General features: G+C 49.8%; 3 protein-coding genes across 4 annotated transcripts; 2 read left to right on the top strand and 1 right to left on the bottom strand.

Moving 5' to 3' along the window:
• Positions 1–93: 93 nt before the first annotated feature.
• Positions 94–3,797, bottom strand: LOC122619599 (zinc finger CCCH domain-containing protein 14). The gene is made up of 5 exons (XM_043796621.1): positions 3,617–3,797; positions 3,307–3,532; positions 961–3,252; positions 630–899; positions 94–572 (listed from the first exon to the last, which is right to left on the bottom strand). Exons 1-5 carry the CDS (start codon positions 3,656–3,658, stop codon positions 346–348), a joined length of 3,057 nt encoding a protein of 1,018 aa, XP_043652556.1. The 5' UTR covers positions 3,659–3,797; the 3' UTR covers positions 94–345.
• A 587-nt stretch (positions 3,798–4,384) lies between these two features.
• On the top strand, positions 4,385–13,712 carry LOC122622260 (bromodomain and WD repeat-containing protein 3-like). 2 transcript variants are annotated; one of them, XM_043800583.1, is made up of 15 exons: positions 4,385–4,615; positions 4,866–4,924; positions 5,050–5,079; positions 5,477–5,536; positions 6,128–6,374; positions 6,436–7,243; positions 7,307–7,403; positions 7,465–7,779; positions 7,844–9,850; positions 9,912–10,171; positions 10,231–10,401; positions 10,462–10,735; positions 11,214–12,362; positions 12,424–12,605; positions 12,654–13,712. In XM_043800583.1, the coding sequence occupies exons 1-15, from the start codon at positions 4,573–4,575 to the stop codon at positions 12,679–12,681; spliced, it is 5,730 nt and encodes a 1,909-aa protein (XP_043656518.1). In that variant the 5' UTR covers positions 4,385–4,572; the 3' UTR covers positions 12,682–13,712. The 2 variants fall into 2 exon arrangements, with proteins under 2 accessions (XP_043656518.1, XP_043656517.1); XM_043800582.1 differs by having other exon boundaries at positions 4,388–4,615; positions 12,424–12,601.
• Positions 12,915–13,654, top strand: LOC122618928 (nucleolin 1-like). Its single transcript, XM_043795521.1, has 2 exons — positions 12,915–12,918; positions 12,972–13,654. The coding sequence occupies exons 1-2, from the start codon at positions 12,915–12,917 to the stop codon at positions 13,652–13,654; spliced, it is 687 nt and encodes a 228-aa protein (XP_043651456.1).
• Positions 13,713–13,853: the final 141 nt, after the last annotated feature.

The raw sequence follows: 13,853 nt of genomic DNA, 5'->3' as shown, positions 1-13,853 counted from the left end.
AATTTGTAGCAACTATTGCTAAATTTATTCGTCAACTTTACCATGACGTGTACTTTATGGTTTGAATGCAAACAAATTCGCAAGACCAACAAATTTTAGTTTTGTTTATCATTTATGTGAGAGAGCTGCTAATGACTAATACACAAGTTATTAATTATAAGCAGTAGGATGAATGCAAATAATAATGAAGATTAAATATGTATACAACATCGTGTATATAGATAGAAAAAAACTCCAAGCTCGCCTAATCATACACTTGAAATAAGGGGGTATCGAATAGTGACCGATGGCCGAGAGTCCAGAGTACATTTGCTAAATATCATTTGAACGTAAGTGCAGTCCACATTAGCCCAAAGATGCCACCCACTTGAATTTGCTCTGCATCTCCGGATGGTAGAAGATGCACTCCAGCTTGTTTACGCAGTTCTTGCCAAAGCGGCAGGGTTTGGGATGATAGAATGTGCAGCCCAACTTGGAACAATTGGGGTAGTACTTGCACATCGTAGTCGCAGTCGTAGATGTAACAGGGGCCGATATCGACTTGTAGTTCTGCACTGGTATGACGTGAGAGGCTATAAATTGGAAAAGTTTGTGAATTTGTAAAGGTAAATACAAAAGTTATCACTTACATAATGGTGGAGCAGCAAGCTGCACATGGCTTAAATCCCTTTGACCGCCATGGGCGTAGTTGCAGTCTATGCTCATGCAAGCCATGTCGAACTTGCACTTCGGATGCGAGTACATGCACTTGTCCGCAAACTTGCAGTTGGGGAAAGACTTGCAGGGCGCCGTTGGATGGTAGTACTCACAGAACTGCTTTGTACAGTTTGGATGATACTTGCAGCGCTCCTTGGGTTTGTTAACCTTCAGCACGGTCGAGTCCACGCTAACTGCGCTCACTAAATAAGGTAAAGTCTTAAGTAATTGTTCAATTTAGATTTGAATAATGGATACACTTACACGCCGGCAAGTTGTCGTACTTCCTGTCCTCCGCATTGCGTATGGATACCCTGCGTTTCTCCGGAGCCACGACATCTCGTTCGGGGCTGCCAGAACGACGCTTCTTACTCGCACTCGGCTCGTCCTCACTTTTAAGAGTGAAGCGAATTGGCGTGTGCTTGGCTTTGGTAGTTGTAGAAGCGGATGTGGATGCGCTGGCGGATTTGGTGGCCGATGACGCCTCCGCTGAATTAGATCTAACGGATTTTTCTTTGCTGGAAGCTTTCTTCTCCGCCCGCGCCTTTGGTTTGGCTGGCAGCGGTGGAGTTGTGGAGCCGTCCTCTATTTTAGCCTTATCCTTATTGTCCTTGTGCCCATTAGCTGATGAGTTAGCTACCGCCGCTTGTTGGCGCTTGTTGGGTGATCGTTTCTTCGGTGACCCGTGCATTTCATCATCCTCATCCGTGTCATTCTTGATGATGATTTTCTTAATCTCTTGTGGCTGCCGGAGAACCTCGCTGCGGTTGATGCTGCGTGTTGTCGGCAGGGAGGGTGAGCCACTGTTCTGTCTCGGCGATGGCGAGAAGCTTCTTTCCCGATTGGATCGGCGTCGCTTGTCTGCCGTCGTTGACGTGGGCTCAATGTTGGAGGAGGACACTTGTGGCGTGGATACTGGCGAGGAGGAGCGTCTACGTGAGTTGCTCGGCCGCTTGCGAAAGACGCCTCCCTTTCCATTGTTAGCTCCGAGAGCTTTGTCGCCGTTTAACGTGACCACAAACTGAGTCTTGAGGGCTCCAGAACTGGGACTGGACTCATCGTGGGAGCTGATGTGCAAATCCAATTCATCCACGTTGGTCAGCAACTGCGGCACATACGTCTCGACTTGCTCAGTTATTAGGCTTGGCGTATATTCTTCCTCCACCACTTTGATCTCAGCTCGACTCTCGTTGGACCGCCGTGTACGCTTGCCTTCCCTTTGTGTCACATTTACCACTAATTCCCGAGTGGTGCGCCGGAAGAGTTCGTTGCTTGGTGCACTCCTTTTGCCTCGGTCTCTCTCGCGATCACGTTCACGAGTCCGATCACTTTTATCTACCGACTTGCGCTTGCCCAGAGAGCTTGTGATCTTGCCCACATCCTCGTCCTCCTTCTTTGTCGAAGTCTTGGCCAGGATTGTGGAGCGCTGGGCGTCGGCTACGGCTCGCAAAAGGAGGTTCTTGCATGCCTGTCGCCTAGGAGAAACATTTGGTCTGGGCTTGATCTTAATCACGGAGTTGACTGGTTTGTCGGCCATATCCTCATCGTCCGACGGCTCAGGTGGCTTATTAACGGCCACAATAACCCTGGAGCCAATGCGTTGCTTTGTACTTGGAGCCTCTGGACTAGGCGAACGACGCTGGCGGTGATTACGGTTGGTGTCCCTAGAGGTATCGCGGCTGGATCTTCGTTCTCGGGAGCGCTCCCTTTGACTGCGTTCTTTTGTGGCCTCGGGTTCGCTGCGTCGCCGATGGGCCGGCACATAGAGCTCCTTTTGGTTGCGCTGCGAACGCTCTGCCGGCGCTTGGGCCTTTGAACCGAGACGGTCATGCACTGATCGCCGCTCAGAACGGTCCTCCTTGGCCTTGTCAGCCGCCAAATCTTTTTTGGGGCTCCTTTCCTCCGCCTCTTCCTGGCGAGAATCGATCTCCGGTTCTGCCTCTGGACGCTTTTCAGGGGTCTTCTCGCGTCTGTTGAAAATAATGGGACTCTTAGCTTTGCGTGGTGGCGCCTCCGTTTGCGGGGGATCCTCGTCTGGCTCTTGGTCCACAGACTCCTCCCGCGCGCTCAAGTTTAAAAGATCCTCATCGTCTTCATCGCTCTCATCCCCGATCTCGCCAATCTGGCGTAAATGCTTCTTGGCTGCATAAATTTTCTTTTGGATTTCGGCCAGCTCGGCGAGGTCTTTTTGTCGGTTAACACCGGTAGTAGTTGAGCTGATCTCCGACACAGCGGGCACATCCTGCGCCCTACTGGCCGATGCATCCTCATCCTCGATGGACTTGCGCTTTTTCTTTTTGTGCAAGATCTCGTCTTTGGCACTATGATCGATGTCCATGGTTTTCTTTGCCTTCTCGAGGAGCTCTTCTGCAAATACATCCGTGATGGAGCTGATGATGGGCATGGCGTCAGTGGAACTTGACTGTGGTTCCGACAGCTCATCTCCAGACTTTCGGTGCGGTCGCTTGTCCTTTTTGGAGCCCTTTTTGTCTTTCTCCTTTTCCTTGACCTTTGCAGTTTCTCCCTGGCCGCGAGACTTGCGCTTCTTGCTGGAAGCTGAAAAAATGTGAATAAGTGGGTGCTTCAGAAAGATAAAGATATCCACCATACCACTGGATGTGGGGAGTGTGACCTCCTGGAGCTTTTGCAGCACTTCGTGCAGCCAGGTGACGAAGAGGTCGGTCTGATCGCCTAGGAATAGATTCAGCTCGGCGTTCATCTGCTGCTTGGTGCGCTTGTTGGCCACCATGACCATAACGTAGTCCGGCAGTTCATCGTCTATAAAACCGGCCGATCCTCCGGTTCCCAGCTCTAGCAGCTTTGCCTTGACGGCGCTCTATTAATGGAGTGCAAAACATATATTATTGGAGTATCCGATTGGTATCCATAACGAGTTCATTGATTTTTTCCAATAACTTACGCGCATCTTCTGGCCAATCTCGCTGCCCAGATTGCACTCCATGTTCGCTGGTGTATCTATCGCCTTTTCCGCTATTTATTTACCGAGAGCATTTATTATTTACGTTTATTTTGTGGCTAGATCCACTTTTTTGTTACATGAGAAAATGGCAATATCTCCCTAAAAAATAATTATCGCAGCTGCTCCGATATCTATAACTAGTGGTGTGCGTTTTACATTTAGGGTATTCACGTTTTAATCCATACGTCTTCAAATGAATATTTGGATATTCTGTAAGCATAGCTTTTAACTAACAAATAGTTGCAGTAATTTATTTAATAATTAAAATTACTAATAAGAAACACCTTATATTTGAAAATTGTCCTTGCCATTCACACAGAATGAACTTTCAAATAATCGATACCAATGGGAAAATTTGAAAATTAAAAGGAATGTTCATATGTTATTAATATCTATTTATTTCATCAAATCATGCAACTACTTTTTATTTATTATGTATGTCCTTATGCCCTTAAATGACATTGTTAAATCAAAAGCGAATAATTGTAAACTGTTTATTGATTCATTTAGCAGCCAAAGATAGATGAACTAAAAAGTATAAATTCTATCCAATACACATACGAATACAAATACATATTTGGTACATTTGCGTAATTGTAAGAGTTTGGCAATTTAATTATAATTAAAATTCTCAATTTTAAGTAAATATCTCAGATCATAGAAACCTGCGAAGCATTTCAGGGCATCTTCGCATATTCAAATACGAAAATTGCCCCCATCAACTGTCAGTCGATAGCCACCTCGTGAGACCCGTCACCAACTATCGATACGCCTGCGCAAGCCATTCGCGGGGAATGGCAATCGAGTGTCACACGGGAAGAAGAAGCTGCGAAAAGAATTTTAGAAGAAAGCAACTGCAATTTTGTCATAATCGAGGCTGCAATTCGCAATGAATAATGGAAACTAGACGGCCCAGTTCCGGTGATGATCTAAAGCCAGGTGCGTACAGCCCGCTGGCGTAGCGAGTGCCCCATTGAAGCCCCCAAACGCAGCCCCTTTGACTCTGTGAAATGTGTGTCTGTGTTTCGCTCGCCCTTCGAATCGAATGGCTGCGTTTTTTCGACTGCGTTTGGCCAAGCGAAATGCACGGGCCCCTTTGGCCAGATATATTTGGCATATTGGCGACTCCCTGCGAGCGCGTTCCCGACAACTTGTTGCACTAAAACCCGTGAAATTCCCTATCTTGCAGAGCTGTACTTCCTCATCTCCAAGTTCCTGGCCGCGGGACCGCTGGAGGAGACGGCAAAGGTGGGTTGAAAGCAGCGCTCGCGCGAGATCGCTGTGGCATCGAATTTCGCGGAAAAAGAGCGCAATTTCGTTTTGTTTACAAACATTTACACTAATTTTCAAACTAAATTCCCATTCAACTGTAGGTCTTAATCCGGGAACTCGAGGAGAAGAAGGTAAGTTTTGATGGAGCTGCTGCAGTGTTTTGGGCACAGATATTACCGACTCGTAATGAGGGAGGGGGGCCAAAAAAAAATAGAAAACCGCGTTTGTTTATACGCTTTGTTTTGGTTTTGTTGTTGTTTCTGCTGCCGGCAGCGAACGACGAAAAACCCACTTGTACGTCCGCTTGTCTCAGAGTTGGGAATCAGACTGAATTGTGGATTTGCTGGGGCCACGTGAATATATAGTCCATCCAAAAAAAGCGAAACTCACGAAAAAAGAAATGGAATCATAGGGATGCCCCCGCGACGTCATCGTCGACGTCACGGAGTGCAAGTGATAAGAGTCATACATGCATACAAACATATATATTTACACACGTCTATATATATACCACCTTTTGATTCCCAGGTTTTGCCGCGTCGTCTCGATTGGCAGGGAAACGAGCATGAGCAGACCTTTGAGGAATTGGTGAGTGTTTTCATAATTAATCAATTAGCTTTTTAAAGTTATCGTTTAATGCCTTTTGATCGGCATTTAAGTCTTGCGTAAGTGTGTGTCTGCTGCGGCGTTTTCCATCTCTGTCGTGCGGGCGCCTTTGTGACGTCATCGGGTGAGGGGATAGAGACAAAAGTTGCACATCAAAATTGAGTTGTTAATTAAAAAAAACATTACAACTAAAGACATCAATCATTCTGACTGTTAAATTAATAAATAAGTAAGCAATTATTTAATTAAAAGGACAACAAAATTAACAAAAATTCGTAAAAGGTCCAAGTCGAACGGAAAAATTCTAAAACCCCCATTAAAATTGCAAATTTTGAAAAATCTTAATTTTTTAAACAAATTCATTGTAATTTAGTTTTAGCAATTAGCTGCAGCCAGCCGACATTTTGGTTTCGCACACATACACAAGCCCATGCGCACAGACATATGCAAGCAACCACCACTTTGCCTTGACTTGTACGAGCGAGAACGAGACAACCATATGTTGTTGAAGTTATCGCACGGGTTATCGACAAATCGATAGAAAGACGTTATCTTTTAATTTCGAATTCGCAGGAACGAAAGTACAATCACATTGGCGCCAATCACTTGCTTGAAATATGCAGCCGTCTGGGTCCACTGGTGGATCGCGAGCTCACACCCAGTGTGCCGGGCATCAACTCGCTGTTGGGTACTGGGCGCCAGAACCTCCTGCGAACCAAGGAAACCGTCTACTGCCATCGCACCTTGAAGGATTACTGCACCCGCCTCAATGGAGTCTCGCTGCCGGATTCACGCCTCACGAAGCCGACTCACAACTTAGGTTAGTTTCATGGTAGAGTTTCAGGAGCAACTCAGAGACTAATCCATTTATATCTCCAAAGATCGCGTTCTAACTGGACGGGAACATGGCGGGGATGTGCGCCGCAAGCTGCTCGTGCCCACGGACCTGTATCGCCGGACAAAGTTGCTCCGTCGCACCGTGGGCCACCTGTCCTCGGTGTACTGTGTGCTGTTTGACCGCACAGGGCGATATATCATCACCGGAGCCGATGATCTGCTTATCAAGATATGGTCAGCGGCAGATGGCCGCCTGCTGGCCACTCTCAGAGGCGCTTCATCCGAGATTACAGACATCGCCATTAACTTGGACAATACGATGCTGGCCGCCGGGTCATTGGATCACATCCTTAGAGTGTGGGACATGCAAACCACCTCACCCATCGCCGTACTGTCTGCTCACACGGGCATGATAACTTCGGTTAACTTTTGTCCGTCGCCACGGAGCGATCTTAAATATCTGGTGACCACCAGCACAGATGGGTCCATCGCCTTCTGGCAATACTCAACGCCGCGCGGCCAAAAGATCACGTTTGCCCCGAAGCCTACGCAGTATCACGAGAAGCTGCGGCCCGGACAGGCTCAGATGATGTGTACCACCTTCTCGCCGGGCGGCATTTTTCTGGCCGCTGGCTCTGCCGATCACCATGTGCGCGTCTATATGATGGGCGAGGACGGTCCGAAACGGATATTGGAGACGGAAGCTTACACGGATGCCGTAGACTCGGTGCAGTGGTCGCATCGTGGACTGAGATTCATCTCAGGCAGCAAGGACGGCACCGCACACATCTGGACGTTTGAGTCGCAGCAGTGGAAAAGTTCCAAACTATGCATGACTGAGCGTCTGGCCAGGTAAGTGCTAACTTGTGTGGAATTCAATTCACTGGGAACTAACAATTTATATATAAATCCCAGCTGTCCGGAGCCAGAGGAGGGAAAGAGGCTTAAGGTAACCATGGTGGCCTGGGACGCCTCGGACCGTTATGTCATCACCGCCGTTAACGATTTTACTGTAAGTATTCCCGCTTATAAGTTACTTAACATCAATACTTAATAATCCCATTTTAAAACAGATAAAAATCTGGGACTCGAAGTCAGCCAAGCTGCATCGTGTTCTCCGTGGGCACAAGGATGAGCTTTACGTGCTTGAGTCGAACCCAAGAGATGAGCACGTCCTGCTCTCCGCCGGCCACGATGGCCAGGTATTTCTGTGGGACATCGAGCAGGGCGTTTGTGTGGCCAACTTCCTGAACGACATCGATGGCCAAGGCCATGGCAGTGTCTTCGATGCCAAGTGGTCACCGGATGGCACAATGATAGCTGCCACCGATTCGCATGGACACATCCTTATCTTTGGTTTGGGCGTGTGCATTGAAAAGTACAAAATGGTAAGTTGATTAAGGAATCGAAGGATATTCAAAAGGATACAGCTAAATGTATTTTACCTTTTAGCTTCCCACGGAGCTGTTCTTTCACACGGATTTCCGACCTTTAATAAGAGATGCTCAGCACCATGTGGTTGACGAGCAAACACAAATAATGCCGCATCTAATGCCCCCGCCATTCCTGGTCGATGCGGATGGTAACCCGCATCCATCGAGGTTTCAACGATTTGTGCCTGGCCGCGAGAGCTGCAGCCTGGACCAATTGATCCCAAATCTTACGGTTGGCGTGGATGGCGTTGTAATCGATGATGGAGGTGCAGGAGGAGATGCTGTTGTAGCTGCTGCACCCGCTGAAGCTCCGCCCGCAGCATTGCCCCCAGTGCCTGTTGGAGGACCACATGGAGCTAACTACTCCCATATCGACCGCATGATTGCAGCCCTGGCCAATCGGCAGTCTGTAAATGTCAATGCCAATGAAGCCAATCCGACCAACGGCAACCAGTCCTTCGAACGTTTGACCAATCGCCAAATGCCGGACTCCAATGGCCGGCAATCCTCTCGTGGCAATGTCCTGGGCAGTCGTTTAAGTGCGCCTCGTCAAGGATGGGGTGCAGCAGCTGCCGCGCCAGCTGAGGATCAAGCAGGGCCGTCTCAACCTCCGGCAGAACCGGTAGCCGAACCTGGCCAGGCACAAGTCCAACAGGCGCTACCTCTAAAGTTCATCCGTCGCACTTACGTGCGTCCTATGAAGTATCCCCAGTTGCAAAACCTTAAGCAGACTATTTACTCTGCCGGTCAGTTTGAAAAGCAAGAGTACAAACGCGAAATGCGCCGCCGACCCATCATGATAAACACTGCCAGTGCAGCATCTTCGCAGCAGCCGGGTAGCGTGGGCAGGCCACGGAACACGCGTGCCAACGGCGGTGGCGCAAGAGCTGGACGTAGACGTGGCGCCCAGCCTGCTGGCGGACAGCCACAACCCGCTTACCGCACTCGCGCTGTTCGAGACCAGGAGCCAGAGCGCTACGATGAGATAGCGCCGCCGCCCGAGGAAGAGGAAGAAGAAGTGTCCAGCAACTCGTCCGGCGACACCAGCTACTCGAATGTGGAGGAAAACCTAGAGGACAGCAGCGATGAGTCGGAAACGGACAGTTCCGATTACTCTGACTGGGTGGCGGATACTCCTGGCCCGAATCTGGAACCACCAAAAAGATCCAAGCGTAAGCCACTCTCACGTCGACCACGCAGTAGCGATGACAGCAGCGATGATGAGCGAGCGGGTAGATCCAGAGGTGGACAGGTTACGGCCCGGAAGGTTGGACGCAAGACTGTTTTGTTCCCGCCCACCGATGCAAACGGAGAGATACCGGAGCTGTATCGTCCAGCTGAGTGGCTATCTGAGGTGATTCCACGAAAGGCGCCCTATTATCCCCAGATGGGTGATGAGGTGGTATACTTTCGGCAAGGACATGCAAAGTACTTGGATGCAGTCCGCCTGAAAAAGGTCTACAAACTGTCGCACAGCTCGGAGCCGTGGAACTTTCACACACTCCGCGACCACGAGCTGGTGCGTGTGATTGGAATCAAGTACGAAATCCGCCCACCCCGACTGTGTTGCTTGAAGTTGGCCATCATCGATGAGGAGGGCAACATGACGGGGACAACGTTTAAGATTAAGTACCATGACATGCCCGACGTTCTGGACTTTCTAGTGCTGCGCCAGACCTTCGATCTTGCAGTGCAGCGCAACTGGAGCATTGGTGACCGGTTTCGCTGCATGATTCACGACGGATGGTGGATGGGCCAGATTGAATCGCGCCACGCCCTCTCCGCTGACTTTCCCGACTCGTCCTTCATGTGTTTCCGCGTGCGCTGGGATAACGGAGAGTATGAGTTTATGAGTCCCTGGGACATGGAACCCATCGACCAGCAAAGAGTACCCGACGAAGTCGGAGGTGCTGTTCCAGTGATGCCGGAGGAGATTCGCGCCACACTGTACCAGCCAAAGTCCGAGGAATGGCACAGAGGGGATCGCGATGGCACCTGCAGGCGCATTATCAATGGATTGGAGCAGGTAAGGATTGGTGTTAATTATTGTAAATTTTATTGTTTATTTATTATTGATTTTCTTGCAGGTTATGCGTCTCTCTATAGCGGAACATTTCCTGGCCCCCGTCGACCTTAACATATATCCGGACTACGCTTATCTGATAGAATATCCGATCGATCTGACCACGATAAAGTCTCGTTTTGAGAATCACTTTTACCGCCGCATAACCTCAGCTCAGTTCGATGTGCGCTACCTGGCTACCAATGCGGAGCAGTACAATCGCCGGCACGCCATTATCGTCAAGCATTCGCGAATTGTTACAGATCTTTGTCTGCGGATCATCAGGTGAGAGATGAGATTACCGCTTTAAAAAGTAAATTGTTATAAAAATATACGTCTTCTAGGGAACCGGATGAGATAGATGTGGCTGCTGTTTATCATCAGCTCGCTGATGTGTACCATTCGTCCGAGTCAGAGAACGAGGTTGATTCGGATGTAGTTCCATCGACCAGCACAGGACCAACTACTTCAGCAGCTGCAGCAGCAGCTAGGCAAAGGGTATCCTCAGCCAGGCGGTAAGAGCTACACTTTAATGTTCATATAATAATATTGATCAACAACACAATCTTCTTTAGATCCACTCGAATTCACTCGGAAGGAGACTGGCGTGCCGACTGTCGTCAACTGCTTGATCTGATGTGGGCGAGGACCGATTCGGCGCCCTTCCGCGAGCCAGTTGACACCATCGACTTCCCTGACTACCTGGAGATCATAGCTACTCCTATGGATCTGCGCACTGTTAAGGAGGATCTGCTGGGCGGCAACTACGATGATCCGTTGGACTTTGCAAAGGATGTGCGACTGATCTTCCAAAACTCAAAGAACTACAACACCAACAAGCGCTCACGGGTGAGTGGAGAGCAGATTGGCAGATCGGTTGCAGATCGTCATTTATTGCATTTCAAGACTGAGATATCCATCCACTTTCTCAGCTATTGCCTTTTCGTTTAAGTTGTGACCCCATCCCATACTCACTCACGTAGACACAAATGCAAGCTCATCCATCTATTCTTTACGTTTCTTTTGCCTTCCGTGAACATGCCTTCAATCTCGATCTTCAAATTAACCACCCCAACTCATAACCATCAAAAAATCAAAAATGTAAAAACCAAAAACAATCTAAAAAATATGTATAACCCATCAAAACATTTTGATATAATGTCTAACCAAATGAATGACGATCTCCGTGACTATCATCTAATGTAGGATAATCTAGCGGTAAGGTTTTTCATCTCCCAGCCTGTGATACTAACGTTCTTTACCACCCAATACTTTCAACCGTTTTGCAACCAATACTAATTTATTGTATGTTTCCATTTATTTTCAGATTTATGCCATGACCTTGCGACTCAGTGCGCTATTTGAGTCGCAAATAAAGACAGTGGTCACTAGCTGGAAGGCGGCATGCAGGCGCGCTAATAAAAACAAATCGGGCAGCAGTGGAGGAGGACGCGGTTCCAGCAGCAGTCCCAATAAGCGAGCCAAAAAGGAGCGATCCACGCGCCGCAATCAAAAGCCAACAGCGGCGGCCAGAAGATTGCCAGCCGCAAACTCCAGTGAAGATGAGGACGAGGAGGATGATGATGACGACGATGATGAGGAGGAGGAAGAGGAATCGACGAGAGGGCGCTCTCGTCGGCGAAACGGTGTGGCCGTAAGTGCTAGTTCATCTGGCTCCAACCGCGTGACTTCTTCATCCGCCGCCCAACAGCGTCGAATCAAAAGCAGTAGTAGCGAGGAGGAAGAGGAGGAGGAAACCAGTGCGCAAGCCACGTCTGATGCCACCAGCGATGAAGAGGAAAGAGCCCAATCCAATGACAGTTCGCCCCAGCAGACACGCACGCGCAGGGCAAGGCAGCGGCAACGGCTTAGCGATGACTCCAATGTCAACGATTCCGAGGATAGCTACAATCCCAACGAGGGACGCAACAGTCGCCGACGACCTGGTGCCACACGCCCGTCCAGCAACAGACAGACAAATGGCCACTCCAGCAAGAGGCGACGGTTGAACAAAAGTCCAGCCAATGCTGCTCCTGGCCCCAGTTTGCCACGTCGGACACGTCGCGTGGCGGGCAGTTCGGCAGAAGAGGCAGCTTCTCACTCGCAACACGATGAGAGCACCCAGGATAGCCAGATAGGACGTCGAAAAGGCCGTTCGGCAAGCAGCAGATCCCAACCAATTGGCAATGGACCGAGTACCAGTGCCGCAGCTGCCACCAACTCCAGCCTGGAAAGTCCTTCACGGAACACTCGGGCCAACGGAAGCAGAACCTCTTCGCATCTAGGAGCCGAGAACGATCACAGTTACCACCTGCCAGTGCGCAACGGTCGCATCATCGAGTCCGATACGGACTCTCCTGTTATCAGACCCACGCGCCAAAGTGCCAAGCGGGCGCTAATGGATTGGGGTCGTGGCAGCGATATTGAAGAGGAGGAGGAGGAGGAAGAGGAAGAAGACAGTGAGGAAGCCGAGGAGGTTAGTCGTCGCATTAAGTAACTTGTAGTTAACTTATCTAATATATCCTCTTAACCCTTAGATACTGCCAACACCAACAAAGGACGACGTGCCCTCTACCAGTCGAGCTGCTCTGGCTCAGGCCGCTGCCGGTCCTTCCCGTCAGCTGCGCACGAACCGGAACACCGTCGTTCGTCCAGCACAGAGTGACGACGATGACGACGACAGTGACAATGAGCCGTTGGCCAACAATCAGCAAAGTAAGTTTAAATTCGTTTCAATAAAACGGTAGCTAACTCATTTTTCCTGCAGAAAATTATCAATCACCTGCAAAATCTAGCTCAACCGCAACAGCGGCCCCTCATCCGTTGAGCCTGCGCCGTCGATTAGCCTCGCCGCCAGAACGGAATACCCATATGACCCGTTCTCATGCCACCTCAACAACGTCCTCGGCCGCAGCCTCACGGGCAGAATAGCAACCAGCGGTTTCCACCCACGATCACAACTACCTAGGCAACGTGAACTCATCGAGGGCACCGCGGCGCATTCTTTCGCGCCACCAACGGAACGCTGATGAGTTGGATACCAGTTTGGATGTCCTTGAAAACTCGCGTCTGCTCTCAGCCATAGCCAATCATCGGCGGCCCACCTCTACCACGAACAGCAACAGTACGAGCAACGTGGTCACAAGACGTCTGCGTGGTCGCGCTAGCCAGGCAAATTCGCACGACGAGGATCATGAGGAAGAGGATGCAGCTGCCTCCGATGAGGGCACTGATGGAGGCTCTAGCTCGCAGAGCTACGAAGATGAGGATGAAGACTCCGACTCGGAAGACAATCAGCCACTGACTAGCTACGTCTCGCCCAGCAATGGTCGTCCGAGGCGCAAGGCGAAAACCTCCTCCTCATCTGCGACAACTCAAGATCGTCCGCTGCGGCGCACACGTCGCCCGCCATCGAATAACTCCATAGCGAACGACAACGATGACGATGACGACTATGTTGTGCCGCGCAGTCGTCGTGCCAACCGGGGTGGAAACCAGCGCGCCGGGCGTAACCAAAAGAGGCCGCGCTACAATGAGCAGTCTGAGGAGGAAGAGGCGGCGGCTGGCTATTCCCATCGCAGTAAACGAATCCGCAACGGCGATGCCCATGCCAGCTCCCAGGAGCGATCACAGGCCTCCACCGAGCGGGACCAGGCGGAAGACGAGGATGGTAGTTCGGTGGACTCGGATGACCAGCGGGTGAACGTGAGCAGCAGAGGCAGGGTGCGCAAGCCGTCTGCTAAGGCGCGCGGTATCTTCAAGGAGTGACCGCAGACTGTTTTATGTATAAATTAAATCTAATTGCTAAATCAACAAACCATTGTAACATTTGCTAGCGTCTTATTTCTTATTATTGATTAATATGTAAGAGTAAATCACGTCACTTCTCATTGTAATGTCAGTGTCACCGCTACGGTCATTGTCCCACACCCAACCCACCCCAATCCGTCAAATCCGTAGGCCTGAA

This window comes from Drosophila teissieri, chromosome 3R (assembly GCF_016746235.2).
Source record: "Drosophila teissieri strain GT53w chromosome 3R, Prin_Dtei_1.1, whole genome shotgun sequence".
Taxonomy (NCBI): domain Eukaryota; kingdom Metazoa; phylum Arthropoda; class Insecta; order Diptera; family Drosophilidae; genus Drosophila; species Drosophila teissieri.
The sequence above is the reverse complement of the archived record's forward strand: the minus strand, read 5'-3'. Positions and strand labels throughout refer to the sequence as shown.